We start from the raw sequence: 19,591 nt of genomic DNA, 5'->3' as shown, positions 1-19,591 counted from the left end.
ACATTAATAGATGTGCCTGGGAAACTTAGATGGGAGTAACTGGAAGAAAGACAACATAGTGTTAGCGAAACACTTTTTAATAAAATTAGATAATCTGTATTCAAAGAAAACTGTGCACCATCTTGTATCTCATGAAGGGACAATTAATATAATAGAGATTACCTCACATACAGAGTCATATAGATAGCCATTTTTCCCCAAATACTTTAACAGAACAGGAGAGTAAATGGATAATACTGGTACAAAGTACCCTTTGCCATGGTTTTACAGTGGCTTCCAGACTATATATGTAGATATAAATATAGATTTGTCCTTTTACCTTTCTGTAGGTTACCATGTTGTTTAAAAATCTGGAACTGAGTATGGCAGTTCATATGCTTAGGTAAAACATACATATAAAATACCTCTCAAGTGATCCTGCTTCTTAAAAATAACTCGTTATAAGAAGTCAGATGTTTATGACTTCAAGTTGACACAAGAGCTTACTCTAATGTATAACCAGACACTGTCACTTATGGAAGTGGTAGATTTATTGATAGCATTTACTTCATTAAAATTCATTCCACATAACCCTTTTCGAGTGAAGAATTGTGGGACATTCCAGAGGGATGTATGAGTATAAATAGTTTATATTCTGTCAGAGAAATAAGTGTACCTCTTTGTTACATTTTACAGAATAAAAACATCTGGGAATAAAGTTGTACCTGGCATTGGTCCAAAGGGGAAAGAAACGTTAAGAGATGCTATGTCATCCCTCCTTCTAATGTCTGTCCATGGATTCCATGCTACTGTTGGCAGTGTAGGTGTTCTCATGTGATTTACAGGAACTTTTATAGATGCTAGTGGATGATAACCTTGAACAGAAGAATGGAAGATGTAAAATCATTGATTATAGTTCACAAAATACATAAATAAATAAGTGACTAAATGAAATAATGAATGTTTTATGGCCAATAAATGCTATATGGTAATTACATGTATATCAATCATACATCTTATACATAACCTTATGGGGAAGAGTATACAATGTAATTTCATACTCTGATGTAATGTTTGTTAAGAACTAAACTGCAGAGACAAGACAAATTTAAATTCTTCCAGATTTAAAATAAAATAACAGGTGTATTATTAACAATTCCTTTTATGAAATTTGTAATTATAAATGACAGAGAGAACAGATTCAACACGATCCTTTTCTAAGATGAAGCTAGAAATTGGGAATCCATAACAGCTCAATTCAAAATAATAAAAAAAACCTTATTAGTCACTCATTCTACAAATTATCTGAATAACTGTATAGTGTAACTGAAGAGGTAACAGCTTTTTTCAGAGTAGCAGCTTTTGCTCTTATTTACTTGACTACATTTAGCTGGCATAAGAATGAACAGAGTGGTACCTTGCAGGCATATAGGCCCTTCCACTAAGGTGGCGTAAGACCTCACACTGGATGGAGATTATGTTAAAAAGTGAGGTGTTACAGCAACTGAGTTGGGAACATTGTGGTGTATTGGAATCCTGAATAAAACCAACCTACTTTCTGAAAAAAAAAAGTGTTTTATTACTTATTGAATGCCCCTCGTTGTTTTGTGATGCCCTCGTTTGTATATATTCAACATCAACATGTTTGTCCTCTTTTGTATTCTTTGTTACAATTTTCTTCACTAGGTCATGGAAGATGGTTCCATAGGTATACAGATTTGCAGGTGCCATGTCTATCAAAAACTGCAATTTTATTGCATGCTCCATTAAAAATAATTGACGATTATGAAATTGAGAAGCTTCTGCTGTTACAACTGATCCTGAGCCATGTTTCACTTTTTCCACATCACAATGCAAGTGACATTATCAACTTCTGCAATGAAATTTTTATGCTATTGAAAAGCATTTAATTTCCTTGGTAAATTACTATTTCTGCTTGTTCTGTTGTTTGGCTGAATCATTTTGCCTGTAGCGCTGCAATTTATACAATTTCAACCACCTGGTTTTGAACTATCTTCTGGATGTGTGTTTTTGTGGACATTGCTGCAGTGCTTGTGGAGAGACAAAGTCTGACTATACAATTTGTGGTATGTGTCAGTGCATCCGAGTCCCACGTACACAGAATCAAAATTTTATATACATCTGCTGGGAAATGTGAGAACAATTTGTTGCACAGGATGTCAGTATAAATGGCTTTTGCTGCTAGTGCCCGTTTGCAATGAAGCAACTATAGCACGCTACATCCAAGTTCCACTGCTCTTAAGCGTTTCACAAATCTTTTGATGTGTGATTGTAATAACTGATTGACTAATGTATGCACTGTATTTATCTTTGAGTGGTGATGAAGTTAGTATGTATTGCAGCTCTGCAGTTATGCCTTTGTTAAGAGCAGTAACGACATATAAGATACTATATTTTGTTTCAACTGCCATGGTGCAAGCAAGAACAACTTGTTTACCTGATTTCATGAATCAGAAACAGAAATAAATGCATTGCTGATTGTAGGCGAGTGAGTGTTATTGACAGGGGATATCAAATTGATAAAATATTTTTAGATATCCACAAGGCTTCCAACACCATTCCTCAGAAATGACTTCTACTCAAATTGCATGCCTATGGAGTATCACCTCAGTTGCATGACTAGATTCACAGATTTCTGCCAGAAAGGTAGTACATAGTAATTCATGGAAAATCGTCAAGTAAAACAGAAATGATATCTGATGTTCCCCAAGGGTGTTTTATAGGCCCTCTGCTGTTCCTGATCTACATAAACAATCTAGAAGACTATCTGAGTGGCCCTTTTACATTATTTGCAGATGATGCTTTCATTTATCATCTTGCAAAAACATCAGATGACAAAACAAATTGTAAAATGATTTAGACAAGACATCTGTATTGTGCAAAAAGTGCCAGTTGACCCTAAGCAATGAAAAGTGTGAAGTCTTCCACAGGAATACAAAAGGAATCCACTAAACTCTGATTACACAATAAATCAGACAAAACTAAAGACTGTTAACTCAACTAAATTATGAATAACTTAAACTGCAATGATCACATAGATAATGTTGTGGGGAAAGTAAACCAAAGACAGTACTTTATTGGCAGAATTCTTAGATGACACAACAGGTTGTAGTGTTTCGAGAATTTCTGCATAAATTCTAGAACCACTCTGCCTTCTACCATCTCGAACACATGATATTTTAAATATAAGTGTGAGAGAGCCTATCTACTGTGCGTCGCCTGTCTGTGTGTGCAGGTCTGAAGTGTGTAGTAAGAAGACTGTAGACATGGTGGTAAAAACGGCACCGACAAGTGTTTGCTGATCACGCCACAGAAGTTTAATGAAAGAACATAGCAGACTCAAGGAACTTCTATGTTGTTCCATGCTGTTTTATAACACTGACTATTGTAGTGAAACAAAGAATAACAGTTGAAATATTGTTGATTTATTCTCAGGTTGGGCTTGGAGAGGATACAACATGTACTGAGATTCAGGATGAGAATGGACTTAGTTTTTTTAAGCCAACTTTTTCTTATGTGTAAATGAACTTTGTTTCTAACCTTTGGATATGTGAGGAGACCTACTTGAGAGTGTTTTTTTATGTGGAGAATGAGATTTGTAAAAGTTTGATGTTTAAATATACATTGTTAAGTGAAGCAAAAGAAACTGTGTATGTCTGCTTATTTTTATAAGTAGAAAGATTCTTGAGAAATTCCAGTTCCTAGCAAATACACTTCAGAGAAGAAGAGAAAAGGAGGTTGCAGCAGCAAGCTAACCAGCAAGGAAAGTCGGCTGACAATTTCAAGTAAGTCGTATCATTGAAGAAGTGGCAGTTTACACACATACTTCACCACTTTAAGTCATCCAAAGCATTAGAACTTGGCAACCTGTGTGAAAGGACAGAAGAAAACAGTAATTTTGAGGTGAAAATGAGATAAGAAGATATTATGTGTTGCCGTAGCAACTGAGAATAACAAGATGAGAGAATAATAAGGGAAAGATGTAAGGAAGTCATAATGTTAAAAGACCAGAGAGAAGATCTTGACGTATTGGACTAAGAAGAGATATACCGAGAACAATTCAACTACAAAGATCTGGTGTGGGGAGAATACAGCTCTCACACGCATCGTGCAGATGCAGACAGGGAAACCACCCTACATCCAACGCCACCGGCACCAACTTCTGTTCACCTGTGCTGACCTGCCGCCACATCTGCCCACCTATGCAGCGAGAATTCTATGCTGGGTGAGCGTGAAATAAAAACTTTATTACTCTAGTAAGAAGAGTTACAAAATACTGTGGGGTAAACTTTTACTGTTGTAATTGGTATAATTGAAATTAGTATTAAATGCTCACAAGAGCCAAAGACTATAGAAGTATGGACAGTATACAAGTTAGAGAGACATCAGAACCAGCCATGGCTATGAGAATTACTAAAGAAGGGCCTGACTGGTCTGAGTTAGTAAATCTAATCAAAGCTCAGAATCTTAAGTTAGACTCAATTAAATGAAGCTTTAAATGCTCAGAGTCTGCAGTGAAATGCTAAATTACATGCTCAGAGTACAACTTTAAATGATAAATTAGTGCTCAGAGTACAACTTTAAATACTAAATTGGACGTTCAGAATGAAACTTCAGGTTTGTTAAGTGTCAAGGTAGATTCACAAAGTAAAGAATTTAGTAATCTATGCGAAGGTGGGAGATTTGAAGACTGAATTTGACACTTTAAATAATAAAGTAGAGAAATTTAAGATAGATTTAAAGAATGAATTAACTAGTTCCCTGCACATTCATGTAAATACACTACTGGCCATTAAAATTGCTACACCACGAAGATGACGTGCTACAGACATAAAATTTAACCGACAGGAAGAAGATGCTGTGATATGTAAATGATTAGCTTTTCAGAGCATTCATGCAAGGTTGGCACCAGTGGCGACACCTACAACGTGCTGACGTGAGGAAAGTTTCCAACTGATTTCTCATACACAAACAGCAGTTGACCGGCGTTGCCTGGTGAAACATTGTTGTGATGCCTCGTGTAAGGAGGAGAAATGCGTACTATCATGTTTCTGACTTTGATAAAGGTCAGATTGTAGCTATCGCGATTGCAGTTTATAGTATTGCGACATTGCTGCTCGCGTTGGTCAAGATCCAATGACTGTTAGCAGAGTATGGAATCGGTGGGTTCAGGAGGGTAATATGGAATGCCATGCTGGATCCCAACGGCCTTGTATTACTAGCAGTGGAGATGACAGGCATCTTATCTGCATGGCTGTAATGGATCGTGCAGCCATGTCTCGATCCCTGAGTCAACAGATGGGGACGTTTGCAAGACAACAACCATCTGCACGAACAGTTCAACGACGTTTGCAGCAGCATGGACTATCAGTTCGGAGACCATGGCTGCGGTTACCCTTGATGCTGCATCACAGACAGGAGCACCTGCGATGGTGTACTCAATGAAGAAACATCATTTTTTTTTGTGAATCCATGTTCTGTTTATGGCATCATGATGGTGGCATCCATGTTTGGTGACATCATGGTGAACGCACATTGGAAGCGTGTATTCGTCACTGTCATACTGGCGTATCACCCAGCGTAATGGTATGGGGTGCCATTGGTTACACGTCTCAGTCACCTCTTGTTCCCATTGACAGCACTTTGAACAGTGGACATTACATTTCAGATGTGTTATGACCCGTGGCTCTCCCTTCATTCGATCCCTGGGAAACCCTACATTTCAGCAGGATAATGCACGGCCACATGTTGCAGGTCCTGTACGGGCCTTTCTGGATACGGAAAATGTTCGACTGCTGCCCTGGCAAGCACATTCTCCAGATCTTTCACCAATTGAAAACGTCTGGTCAAGGGTGGCCGGGCAACTGGCTCATCACAATACACCAGTTACTACTCTTGATGAACTGTTGTACCGTGTTGAAGCTGCGTGGGCAGCTGTACCTGTACACACCATCCAAGCTCTGTTTGACTCAATGCCCATGCGTATCAAGGCCGTTATTACGGCCAGAGGTGGTTGTTCTGGGTACTGATTTCTCAGGATCTATGCACCCAAATTGCGTGAAAATGTAATCACATGTCAGTTCTAGTATAATATATTTGTCCAATGAATACCCGTTTATCATCTGCATTTCTTCTTGGTGTAGAAATTTTAATGGCCAGTAGTGTAAAATGTTCAATGACCTTAGTGGTAAACAGAATGATAATTTCCAAGAGTTATCAAAAAAGTTAGAATTTGAGATTGAGGACAGATGCAATAACGTAGAATCAGAAATCAATGAAAAATCAGGATCTTTCAAAAAGGTGTGTAATGTTAAATTTAATGCTGTAAAGCAGGGGCCGAAAGTGTAGATAAGCAGAGCGAGTTAATGCCTGTCATTCAATCGCAAATTACAGGTGTAAGTACACAAGTGGATAATGTAGAAAGAAGCTTTAAAGAGAAAATAGCAAACTCTGATATCGTAACTGTAAGTAGTTTGGAGTCAGTGTCGTCGTAACTGCCATCTGCTTCACGTATGCTGTGCAGCAAGCTACGTTAATTTAAGTATTAACTGTATTTTTATTACTTGTCACTTCATCTTCTGTGTATTTTTGCTTTTAGGAAGCTTTAATTGTTGAGTGCTAATAATAGTGTTCCATAGATTTTGTGTTAGTTTGGATACAGTCAGAGAGAGTCCCTTTAGTCAGCCATAGTGCCAGTAGTGTCAGTGTTGTCGTAACTGCCGTCTGCTTCACGTCTGCTGTGCAGCGAGCTACGTTAATTTAAGTATTAACTGTATTTTTATTACTTGTCGCTTCTTCTTCCGTGTGTTTTTGCTTTTAGGAAGCTTTAATGGTCGAGTGCTAATAATAGTGTTCCATAGATTTTGTGTTAGTTTGGATACAGTCAGAGAGAGTCCCTTTAGTCAACCATAGTGCCAGTAGTGCTAGTGTTTGTTTTCAATACAGTTCAGAGACAGGTAGTGCTATTTTCATTGTTTTCTACAAGAAGTGTCTAGCAACCACAGTTTAGTCAACAATCAGCCACCTTTAGTGAATTAGCAGTCTAGTTAAAAGTTGATCAACTCTCTACAGCAAATTGATTTCTTAGGACGGATAGGATGTGTGACTGCTGTGTACAGACGCAGGAGGAGCTGGTCACTGTTTGTGAACAGCTGAACGTGTTGATGGCCGCAGTCAGCCATCTTCAGGCTGCTGCCTCAGAGTGTAGCGGCAGTGGGGAGTCTGGTGCGTCGCATGGTACACCCCAGGTGCTACATGCTTCACCCATTGTCCCTGCTGTCAAGACATCTTCGCGGATACCGGGCGCAGTTGGGCCACCCTCTCCCCAAGGGGAGTGGCGGGTTCAGCGGCGTTTGCGGCGCATGAGGCAGAGGGTCAATGTGGAGGCTGGCCGTGTGGCATCGCCCGCTCTGCCTGTGAGTGGACATGTGGCCGCCCCTTCAGCAAGGTCTGAGCAGGCACACGGGGGGAGGGGTTTATTAGTTATTGGGAGCTCCAACGTTAGGCGGGTGATGGAGCCCCTTAGGGAAATAGCAGAAAGGTTGGGGAAGAAGGCCAGTGTTCACTTGCTGGGGGGTCTCATCCGAGATGTGGAGGAGGCCCTGCCAGCGGTGATAGAGAGCACTGGGTGCACCCGACTGCAAATTGTTGCTCATGTCGGCACCAATGACTCCTGCCGTCTGGGTTCAGAGGTCATCCTCAGTTCGTACAGGCGGTTGGCTGAAGTTTGGAGCCGAGTAGAAGGCTTAAACCAGAGGCTCAGAGACATCTGCGTTCCTAGCAAACATGCTTCGGAGATGAAGAGAAAAGGAGGTTGCAGCAGCAAGCTAACCAGCAAGGAAAGTCGACTGACAATCTCAAGGAAGTCATATCATTGAAGAAGTGGTACTTTACACACATACATCACCACTGTAAAAAGTCGTCCAAAGCGTTAGAAGGTCATCCAAAGAGACTCCCTGCACTATGCAAGTCTGTCCTCTTCTGGAGGACTGCTGTGTGGTATGGGCTCTACATCAGATACAATTGATAGGGGGCACTGAAAAAGTTCAAAGAAAGGCAGCTCATTTTTTGTTATAGTGAAATGAGGGAGAATGTGCCATAGATAGGATACATGAATTGGGATGGTAATCATTAAACAAAGCCACTTCTCATTGTGGCATGATCTTCTCTTAAAAAATTAAATTGCCAACTTCCTCATTCAAATGTGAAAAAATTTTGTTGATATCCATCTGCAAAAAGAGTAATGATCATGTCAGTAAGATAAGAGAAGCCAGAGCTTGCACAGAAAGATTTAAGTATTCATGCTGTTCGAGAGGGGAATGGTAGAGAAGTAGCTTGAAGGTAGTTTGATGAACCCTCTGTCAGATGCTTAATTGTGAATATCAGAATAATCATACAGTACACAGAGTCACATCATGCTGTTGTGAGACACCATGGCTCCATGATGTTTTATATGAGAATTTGTCTGAGGGTTGTATTTACTTCATGTAGCCCAAAAAAGAAATTTTGAATGAGTTAGTTTTAATTCACATGGCAATCAAGCTGCTTGTGTCTGTATATGTGCGGATGGATATGTGTGTGTGTGCGAGTGTATACCCGTCCTTTTTTTCCCCCTAATGTAAGTCTTTCCGCTCCTGGGATTGGAATGACTCCTTACCCTCTCCCTTAAAACCCACATCCTTTCGTCTTTCCCTCTCCTTCCCTCTTTCCCGATGAAGCAACCATTGGTTGCGAAAGCTTGAATTTTGTGTGTGTGTTTGTGTTTGTTTGTGTGTCTATCAACACACCTACGCTTTCGTTTGGTAAGTTACATCATCTTTGTTTTTAGATATATTTTTCCCGCATGGAATGTTTCCCTCTATTATATTTATATGATTACTCATTTATACACTATGACAAAGGTACAGAAAACTTTATATCTCTTACTCTTGAGGGAAATCCTCAGATTTAACAATTCAATGTTCTGTGCCCTCGCGACTGCCCCCCCCCCCCCTTTTGCCTTTTTTTCTTGTTTTGCAGTACATCCCAACAATATATTATGTAAATAAAGTCCTCTTATTTTATACATGTTCGAATGCTCTTTGATGCTTGAGTACTACTGTTAGAGACAACAAGACCAAATATTTATATAAATGTTCCTAAGCAACTAACATGCAATTCAAGCAGAAGAGATATGAATAAAATTACGTACAAGCATACCTAAATATTCTCGTGGAAATTTTAAGGGAATGTGAGGTTTATGGAAACCAACAGCCAATAAAAATGGCTCCTCTCTCTTCTCACGCAGAAATTTTTTTGCTGCTTCAAGTGACTGTAAATCTGGCAATGATTTTCCTGGCTGTAGTTCAACAGAGACAGGGCAAATTAAATTTCTCCCCGGCTGCCCTGAAGTACCATGGCAAACGGGGCTATCTCGATACTGTTCTGTTGGTGGGTGGAAAGGTTCTTCAGACCAGCTATATGGCTGATCATCACTGTAGTTAGACGAAATACCTTTCAGAAAAACAAACAATATTTCAATTAGACAATAACTTCAAATAAATGTAGTTTACAGGTTCACATAAAGGTTTCCGTTTGTTGCTACGTTTGAAGAAGCTTTTGCAAAATAATAACATTCATCAGATAGCTGACAACAAAAATACATGGTACCATCACATAACAATATGTATCAACAAGAAATTTTTTAAATACTGCAAAGATCATACATTAAAAATACATTTGTGGCTTTCTGCTCTCAAGATTTCGTCCAGTGCAGAAGTGACAAAGACTCAGCATTCATTCAAACCGTAAAATAATCTTGACTTTTGTTTAGTTCTGAAATGATATTTGTACTCACAAAGTTCAAGTGGTGTTGATCTATTCCATTGGTATCAGCTCTTGCAAATTTTACACAGCTTGTTTCTTAATTAACTGCCATTCCTAGCATATTATTGATTTATTAATTACTTCTTAATTAAGTAATTCATTCATATATCACATTGTATACCTACCTAATTAAAGATAAATGTTGAGGTATGTGGAACAAATTGAGGTATAGATTAACAGAGAGTGTTAGTTGCCAGAAGCTACTTCTGTAGTCTTGAATAACACTCAACTATCACATATTTAACATCCTATATTTGTGCTTCAAATGGTTATAAATTACTACAATGCAGTTAACAGAAAAAATCTTACTTCGAAAATGTATGTGACTTTCTTTGTAGGATTAAACAGGTGTTGTTTACACAGCTTGTTTCTTAATTAACTGCCATTCCTAGCATATTATTGATTTATTAATTAATTAATTATGTAATTAATTGGCCTGTTGATGCAACACACTCATCCTCAACTTCTTTACGTTCAACAATTCACACATTTCCTTCATTAAATCTGACATGAAGTTGGTCCCTTGGTCAGTAATTACTGTCTCCGGTACACCAAACTTCAAAATCCAGTTGTTTACTAATACTTGCGTGACCATTGCTGCCTATTGATTTGGCATAGCCACCATCTCCACATACCTTGAAAAGTGGTCTATTATTGTCAGAATGAATCTGTTCCCTGATGGTGTTCGTCTGAAAGGTCCTAAGACATCAATCCCCAGCACAGAGAATGGAAATGGGACTTCGACAATTGTTGTAGCTGTATCTGTTTCTGGCTCAAATCTGTTCTCTGCACACATGGTATACAATTTTTGATATACTGATCCACATCTACTTTCTTACCTCTCCACCAATACCTCCCGCCACTCTTCTACTCGTTGCTCGACACCCTCCATGACCAGATAACACGTGATCATGTGCTTCCTTTAAAACCTCATCCCTCAACTTTGCTGGCTCCACTACCCTTGACCCTAACTTCATTTCCTGCACAGAAGACCATTGTACATATTAAATTGTGGCTGTGTCTGATACAATTTACAATCATTGTTCGCATCCTGTAATTCTTGCCATACTGCTAGGTCATAACCTATGACTTCTACTTTTGCCACCTTCCTACTTAGTGCACCTGCATTACCGTGCTTCTTCCCAGGCTTGTGCACCACCTCGTAGTCAAATTCACTAAGCCTCACAGCCCATCTAGCGAGTCTAGTGGATGGATCCTTCAACCCCAACAACCACTTCAATGTAGCATGATCTGTAACTACCCAAAATCTTCTCCCATATAAATAACATTTAAAATATGTGATTCCATAGATTACTCTAAGCATCTCCCTCCATTTCCCTCTCAGTTGTTGAGTGATTCCTCTCTGCTGCATTCAACTACCTAGATGCATAGGCTACAGGATGTTCTTTCCCCATCAATTTCCTGACTAAGAACACACCCAAATGATTGATTTGATGCATCGCATGCTAGTATAAAGTTCTTTTCAAAATCTTGAAACACAAGAACCAGACTTGATGTTAACACTTCTTTCAGTTTGTCAAATGCTTTACAACACTCTTCTGTCCACTCAAATTTCACACCCATCCGTAACATGTGCGTCAACAGCTGTGTTAAATCTACAAAACCCTTCACGAACTTTCGATAGAAATTGCAAATTCTGATGAATGACTGCATTTCCTTAACTGCTTTCGGCTCCCGAAAATCCCTTACAGTCTGTACCAACCTCATATCTGTTCGCACTCCATCCTTACCGATAATATGACCGAAATATTTTACTTCTTCTAATGCAAAATGACACTTCTCCAGTCTCAAAGTCAAACAAGCTGCTCTTAACCTCATAAAGACTTTACTTAACCACTGTCTATGTTGTACTACTTGAAAAATAGACCAGACACTGCCATGGTTTCAAACCCCTCAAGACACTGTCTAGCAACTCCTGAAACATTGCCGGAGCATTTTTCAAACCAAATGGCATTATAATGTACTGGTAATGGCCTCCAGGAGTAGAGAAAGCAGTTTTTGGATGATCCGCTGGAGCGAACTCTAACTGATGATAACCACTTGTCCAATCCATTGTAGAAAAGTACTGGCACTGTCCTAAGTGATCCAAGGTCTCCGATATGTTTGGAATAGGGTATGCATCCATTACTGTCTTATTATTGAGGTATCGGTAGTCACAACAGAACCTGTATTTCTTAGTTCCATCCATAGATTTCTTAGGCACAACGACAATGCCTGCTCCCCAGCAACTATTGCTATGCTCTATAATACCATCTGCAAGCTGCTGATCAATGAAATCCTCCACAATTGGCTGAAAATACCTCAGTATTCTCTATGGCTTATGGTAAACAGGCGCTTCATTCCCTGTTGGTATCCTATGTTGAACTAATGGAGTTGCTCGTAACGGCCCTTGTGGAAAAAACAAATCCTTAAATTCCCACAATAATTCTTCCATATGCTCTCTTTCTCCTCCTTTCAAATGTTCAATTTTGTCATGCAATGCAGTTCTATCGGCAGTTAGTGGTTGATAGTTTTGCCTACCACTCGAACACCAGTCTTTGTCATCTGGCACATCCATATTTGCTACTAAAACTCCCTTCCTCAAATTTGCATCTACAGCACTAAAATTATCCACATTCGTGGGAACTACTCACCTGCCATTCCCCTCCTGTATGCATACAACACTATGTTTCACAAAACAACCCAATGGACCCAAAACTTCATTACCCTCCAATGGTTCAATAACACATACTGTACCCACAGGTAGATTTGACCTGACACTTACCCAAAGCAACTTCCTGGTGCCACTAGACACACACTCATGCAAATTAAGCCTTAATGCTAATGTACGCAGTTCAATTGGTTTGTTCATTACGTTGAATGCCCCTTGTGACAGCTCTGCATTGACAACATTTTCCCCTAGCTGCAATAACATTCCACCAAGTTTGTTGTCCAAAGTCAATTTTGACATGATGTTGATGCAAGAAATCTACTCCTAGAATCATGTCGTAGCCCTTGCTTACCCACAGTACTACCTCCATGCATGCATTAAATCAGACTTTCTTTATTCGAAAGTCAACTGTCACAGACACCAAAGGCGTGACCTCCATATCCCCCACTCCACGCAATGTATAACATGGTGGGTCTAGCTTCCTTTGTCCCATTATATTCCTAGTAGCCACTGACACTTGGCCCCTGTGTCCAACAAAATCTTAAATTATTTAGTTCCTATGGATCCTACCACTGAACATTCCACCTCTGCATGTGTATTCATAGCATTGAAATTAAATGGGAGCTCCCTTAGGTGGGTCTTGGGCCCCCTCTGCCATTTAATGCTTGTCCACCTCTCCATCCTCCCTGCTGCCGATTTCCACTCCTCCTTTATTCCTCAGTGACTGGGACACTGCCTTTGCACATGTCCCGTACAACCACACTTAAAACATTTTACACCCGCTGTAAACACTGTTTGCCTCTTGCGTACCCCTGTTGCCACGTCTATTTTCTCGCATTGAATTGCCAGCTGAATGGCTGAATACAAATCTTTCGGAGTCCCTTCACACACTTTCCATGACATATGCACTGGTAGCCCTCTCAAAAATACAAGTGCCCTTTGCTCAGCCTCTTGCAACAGAATGCTATTCGCTTCATTGCTCTGACCCAACTCGTAAGTATACTAATTAATTTCCCTTATCCTGTCCGCAAATTTCTCCATCATCTTCCCCTGTCTCTTTGACATTGTACTTAACCTCTCTCTCAAGTACTGAGCGCTATTCTGTCTTTTGTAGCTTTGTAAAAGTCCTTCCTTTAACTGCTTTAACTATCCTGCCTTCCTTAAGGCCTTAGAATACCTTATATATGTTTTCACTTCACCCGTTAATCTAATCTTAGCTATATGTAACAACTGCTCATCAGACCAACCATTCATCACCGCAGAGGTCTCCAAATCCTCCACAAACAGATGCCTAACCAGAAAATGGAATAATCAAACTCGCAGCAGCTGGATCAATCTCCTGCACCCTAGGCAACAACAACTGATCAGATGCGGTTTCCCACTCACTTCTAGATGTTAATTCATTTCTCAAATGAGTATTGTCTGCTGTCAATTGTGCTACTTTTTCCAACAAAATCCGTACCACTCCTGGTTACAACACGCTTCACGTCCATGACTCTGCCGTTGTGTTGCTTTCGTTCCCAGTTAGTCCCGAAACAAAACATTTAAGTACAAGAATAACCTGACTCCTCACACCTCAGTATCATCATGCTTGGTAACATCATACTCAACCCAACACAAAAGTAATTAACTGTAACAAAAAAAATGTTATTGCCCCAAAGAGAATTATTCTGACAAAAAAAAGAAAAAAAAGTATGTCTACACAAAACATCTAAAATGGCATGCCATGAGCCATACTCAAAAACACAAAAAAAGGTAAGAAAACGTCCAATACTCAAAAGAAAACTGGTCAAAACTCACCACATCTTGTGAATGTAATACAGGTGGTGGGCTCGAACATCGTACTGTACAGATGACGTCCGCTATTCTGACACCAAATGTAGTGGCAACTTCTACCACTGAATGTGACAGCAACACCAAATGTAGTGGGAAGAGGTAGAAGGCACCATATTAAGACTTGTCCGAGCTTTCTGATTTATTGTTTCCAACTACAGTGCCCCCATTCCTCTCAATCTGTGTCACTGGGTCCTGCAATGCTGAGGACACCACTTTGCTGTCTGCGAAAGGGCTTGGCACAGAATGGCTGCCTCAGCGACCTGTGCACGTACTGTTGTGTGTCGGCCTAGTATGGCAGCAGAGTTGTGGCATCATCAGGACGCCGGGAGTTGACTCAGCAGCTTGCGTCCCTGCCAACTCAGCACCGCTTGGCATGAGCTGCAGGTGGCCAGCTGCATGCTTCTCGCCGGTGTGGCTAAGATCGCGGCGACAACAAGTGCCCATGATCCAGAGTTCGAATCTCGGCTGGGGATGCCTCTGGCGTATGTTGGAAGCTAGGATGACTGCCCACAGTAGCGAGCCATGGAGTGGCCCGCCGCTGGCTGGCTACGGACCCTGCGTCGGCATCAGAGGGTCAAACCAGCGACCCGCTGTGGACTGGAACGCTGGCGCCTCATCTGCTGCTGTGTGTAGCTGGTGGTGTGACATGCCCAGCCATCCAGGAGAGGTGCCACACTTGAATCAATCTCATTAGAAACCTGCACCTATTTACATGTGCCACTGTTTTGCCATATGCGCCGCTTCGCATCACGTACTCATAACACGCTAGGTTGGCCAGTGGGCCCCTTCTACCTGTGATTTGCAAAATGCAAAACTGCTACATATACTCTTTCAGCAATTTGATGGCCCTGTGGCCTCTAAACTACTTCACAACTGTTGGTATGTGTAACTCACTGCAATATGGCCTGCACCTGGCTGTAACTTGGGCTCAGAATATTGCACTAAACAAACTTTCCCTAGCCTAAATGGTGGTGCTACTACAGTATGTTCGTCACTATAAAGCTATATTAAAAAAAAGTGTGAAGGCAGCCAAACAAATGGCAAGCAATAAGTTCATTATACAACATAAAAGTAAAACAAAAGCAGTGTAGTCTGTTGTCAAATCAGAGTTAGGTGTTAGAGTTAGTAGTAATGAAATGTCTTGGGTTAAAGTAAATGATAGCTTTATCGTAAACCCAGCTCAAATATCAGAGTGTTTAAATGAATTCTTCATAAATCTGGCAAAGTCAGATGTAGATGTAACAGAGTATTAGAATAAAGTAACTCCCTTAGGAATCCACCAAGAAGCTGAGTATCTTATGGATTTAAAAAAAGGCATAATAAAGGATGTAGAAAATATTATATCATCATAAAAAATAAAAGCTATGCTGGGTGGGATGGGATACCCACTAAAGTGATTAAAACAGTTTGTGGCATAATAGCGCCTCCCCTAACTAAAATATTCAACCAGTCTTTTGATCAGGGATGCTTTCCCAATGTTTTTAAGTATGCCGAAGTTAGACCTCTGTTCAAGAAAGGGTCGAGGAAAGACATGGGAAACTATCAGCCCATTTCTATTCTTCTAGTCCTGTCAAAAGTGTTAGAAAAAGTAGCAGCAATGTGGATCAAGAAGTTTATTGTAAAAAATGATATTATTATAAGTAACGAATCTGGATTTCAACCAGGAAAAAGAACTATGGATGCAGTGAATAACTTTATTGAAAAGATAGGCAAACCATTGCATCAGAGGAGTAAAATTACAGGTATCTTCTGTGATTTCATGAAAGCATTTGACTTCGTGAACCATGACTTGCTTATCTACAAATTAGACAAATATGAGATTAAGGACAATGGACTAAATAGGCTAACTTCATACTTACACAAGAGAAAATGAAGAGTAACTATCACCTCAGATATAGTGAACTATTATTCTAAATGGATTACAGCATCACAAGGCGTGCCTCAAGGTTCCATTTTGGGACCAATCCTGTTCTTATCTAAGTAAATGACTTACCCATAAACACAAATTCTCCATCAGTTCTGATTGCAGACGATACTTCTGTTTTTAACTGAAGATGACAATGCAGAAAAAAATCCGAGCTCCATCGTAAGCACACTGGATACCTCAGAAAACTGGTTCCAATTCAATGGGTTGAAACTCAACATTGCAAAAAACCATACAGTTCATTTCAAAACCAAACATCTGAAATGTGTGGAACTTAAAATACAAAATAACAATCAATGCATGAAAGACTGGGACTAAATGTGGACAAGAACTTAAGCTGGAATGCACATACTGACTTCCTATCAAACATACTAACCAGTTTTGTATTTTCAACACAACTACTAGCAAATTCCACTTACTTGAGTACAAGAAAAATCACTTATCACAATTATTTTGAATCTATCATTAGATATGAGATAATTTTCTGGGGAAGTTCGAGTAGTGTATCTAAATTGTCCGATACATGTGTACTGCACAGTGAACAGAGTCTTGTCACCCGTTATTTCAGAAATTGCAAATCCTAACTGTTACTTCCATATAAATTTTTGAAATTATAATTTTTCTACACAGCAGACAAAAATTATTTGATGAGAATCATTTTAACCATACATATAACACAAAAATTAAAATAATTTTATGCTACCCACACACCAGTTGAAATTATATGCACAGACTCCACAATACATGAGGATGACAATACCCAAGTTAATGGGCAAAAACACATTTAATATGAAGCCAGAAACTTTAAAAATGAGGCTACAGCAGATTCTGTGGGAGAAATGCTGCTATTCAATAGAAGAATCCATAGAGGATGAAATGATCATTTGAGCAAGGGACAATTAAGTGTTAGATTTTATTGTGATGTACTGTCATTTAGTAGACTATTTTGAAGGCAAATTACAGAAAAGAGAATTTAAAAAAAACTAACTGTGCACTCAGCCTTGTGAGGCCAATTGAGGAGCTACTCAACTGATTAGCAGGAGTTCCAAGGTCAATAAACCTGACAATGACCAAGAGAGTAGTGTGTTGACAAGATGCCCTTCTATACTGCATCTGATGATGCCATTAGCCGAGGATGACATGGCAGTCAGTTGAGCCAAATTGGCCTGTTAGGACTGGAAGGAGAACTTTATTTACTTCTTAGTCTGTTATCTGCTACTATTTACTTATGATTCTGTTGTACACTACCATCTCGGAAAAAAAAGTTGAGAACATGGAAAGGAGGGATATCAGTCTATACTTCTATACTTAGAGGTCAGCTGCTTATCTCCACTTCAGTATATTGGTTTTGCTACTGGATACTTCAGTCTTTCAGGAAATACATCATGACATCAATTAGTTACAATGGTGGGACTACCAAGTCAGCACAAGGTTTTAGTATTTTGGATGATACAACACCATAGCCAGAAGAGTTATTACTCTTTAGTGGCATAAAGATTTTTCTGATCTCTCTAAACAGGTGAGTTCAAAACTGATGTCCGGTGGTGGAATACGCATTACCTGTCTAAGAAAGTATATTGGACATGCATGTGAGGCGTTGGTTTTTGTCCCCATGCTTTCAGCTACTGTTGGGAAGAATTCATTACATGTAGTAGCTACTGATTTGAATTTCATATCTTCTCTCTTGCTCGCTGCTATCATCTGGGATGTTCAGTATCATTTGCCTTACTGAGTTTATTTGTTTCATGTCTCATAATCCTCCAAGCTGTCCTTGCTTTGTTCAAGTAATTTTGAACTCTTTGTGCACAATACATGATTTTTGCTATTTTATCGACGTGCTGAGAAATTTTGTCATATTGCTTTAGTACACTCTTAAGTAATGGTTAGAGGTAGTCCTTTGCATTAAAAAAGAGCTCTCTCTTCCCAGTACAAGACATTTTGGTGTCAGGTATTAAAACCCTTTTTCTCACCTTCTGCTGTAAATTTATCTGACCTGCTGTAAGAGTAATTGGATTCATAATATTAAAAGAATAATTCAATTTCTCACATACTGCATGGCCTTGGTAAGCTTCTTTCCATTTTTCATGTTGTAAATTCTCTGTGAAGAGTTCAATTGAGTCAGCATTCACAATTCCGTGAAATTTTACTTTTTTTTCTTAATTAAACTTGATTGATGGGGATGCAGTATCACCACCATTTGACTATCATGGTCAGATAAATCATTCATCATGTGGCTTAAATCTATTTTATTAAAGAAGCTGGATTCAAAAATAATCAGTTACTGTTGCACTATGTCCTCCTGTTCCTGTTAGAAATATTACTCTGGGGCTCAATCCACAGCTGGCCTCGGTGTTCTTAATCAGAACTATCTGAGATGAAATCTATATTTAAATCTCCACATATAATCAGTTACTTCTGCTAAGTTTTATTAGTACTCCTCTAATTGTTTAATGATGTTTAAAACATCTCCTGCTGGGAACCTATAGGGGGCAGGGCTGTTTCTCAGCCTGTTACTAAAGTATGGCACACAAATAGCTGTTCAATGCAGTATTCATTGAGGTATAAGGCCTAAGGACTTTGGAGTGAACAGCCACTCTCTTTTTTCCGCATCTTACATCTACAAGGTGCCTCTACTCAATTTCTGTAACTTCCATGTTACTATTTTGTTATGAAAAATACTTCTGTAGAAATACCTTTAGCCTTTTTGGTATCCTGCCTCTGAAATGAGAGCCCTGTTTTTCTTATTGAAAAAGCTTTATATGTTTTTAATGGAGAAGTCCAAAATATATTATGATCATTAACTTTTGTACTGTCCAAGCTTCCAGTTTTTTTCTCCAGTTATTATTCCAACTGTGTCCATAGTTATTTGGCAGCTCCATCTTTTAGTACGATTTACCTTAAAATAGACCTACACAAAATTTTGAAAATCAAAGGGAATGGACAGTCTTATGCTTATACTAAATGCTTTTGGAAATTAGTTGTGCAAGTTACCTCTTACCAGACGTGTTGCCGTGTATGTTGAGCTCTGGGCAGCAGGAGCGAGAGGGGTGCGGCAAGGGGGTATGGGGGATGGGGGGAGGGGGGGGGCAAGAGGTGTCGGAGAGGGGCAGGGTTGTAAAGGGGATGACTCATGAAGATCTGTATTTAAATGTCCAGTGGAACACTTCATCCAGAACTTGTCACGTCACTCAGAGAGTGGCACAATCTTAATATTTGTGTGAGCTGAATTCTCAGCAATGTGCCTAACATCATCTCGAATGGCACAGTTGAGGTTATGGTCCAAACTGTTCTCAGCA

The 19,591-nt window shown here is 39.5% G+C and overlaps 1 protein-coding gene across 2 annotated transcripts in view; it reads right to left on the bottom strand.

Moving 5' to 3' along the window:
- LOC124789458 (iduronate 2-sulfatase) overlaps positions 1-19,591 on the bottom strand; it is a 121,080-nt gene that overhangs the window by 83,213 nt on the left and 18,276 nt on the right. For both annotated transcript variants that reach the window (XM_047256826.1, XM_047256827.1), the window contains exons 3-4: positions 9,199-9,492; positions 705-854 (exon numbers count right to left, since the gene is read on the bottom strand). In XM_047256826.1, the coding sequence (XP_047112782.1) occupies positions 705-854; positions 9,199-9,492 (444 nt within the window). The remainder of the gene's footprint in view (positions 1-704; positions 855-9,198; positions 9,493-19,591) is intronic.

The sequence above is a fragment of the Schistocerca piceifrons genome, chromosome 3 (genome assembly GCF_021461385.2).
Source record: "Schistocerca piceifrons isolate TAMUIC-IGC-003096 chromosome 3, iqSchPice1.1, whole genome shotgun sequence".
In the NCBI taxonomy this organism is placed as follows: domain Eukaryota; kingdom Metazoa; phylum Arthropoda; class Insecta; order Orthoptera; family Acrididae; genus Schistocerca; species Schistocerca piceifrons.
Note: the sequence above shows the minus strand (reverse complement) of the source record. Positions and strands in the feature narration are given on the sequence as shown.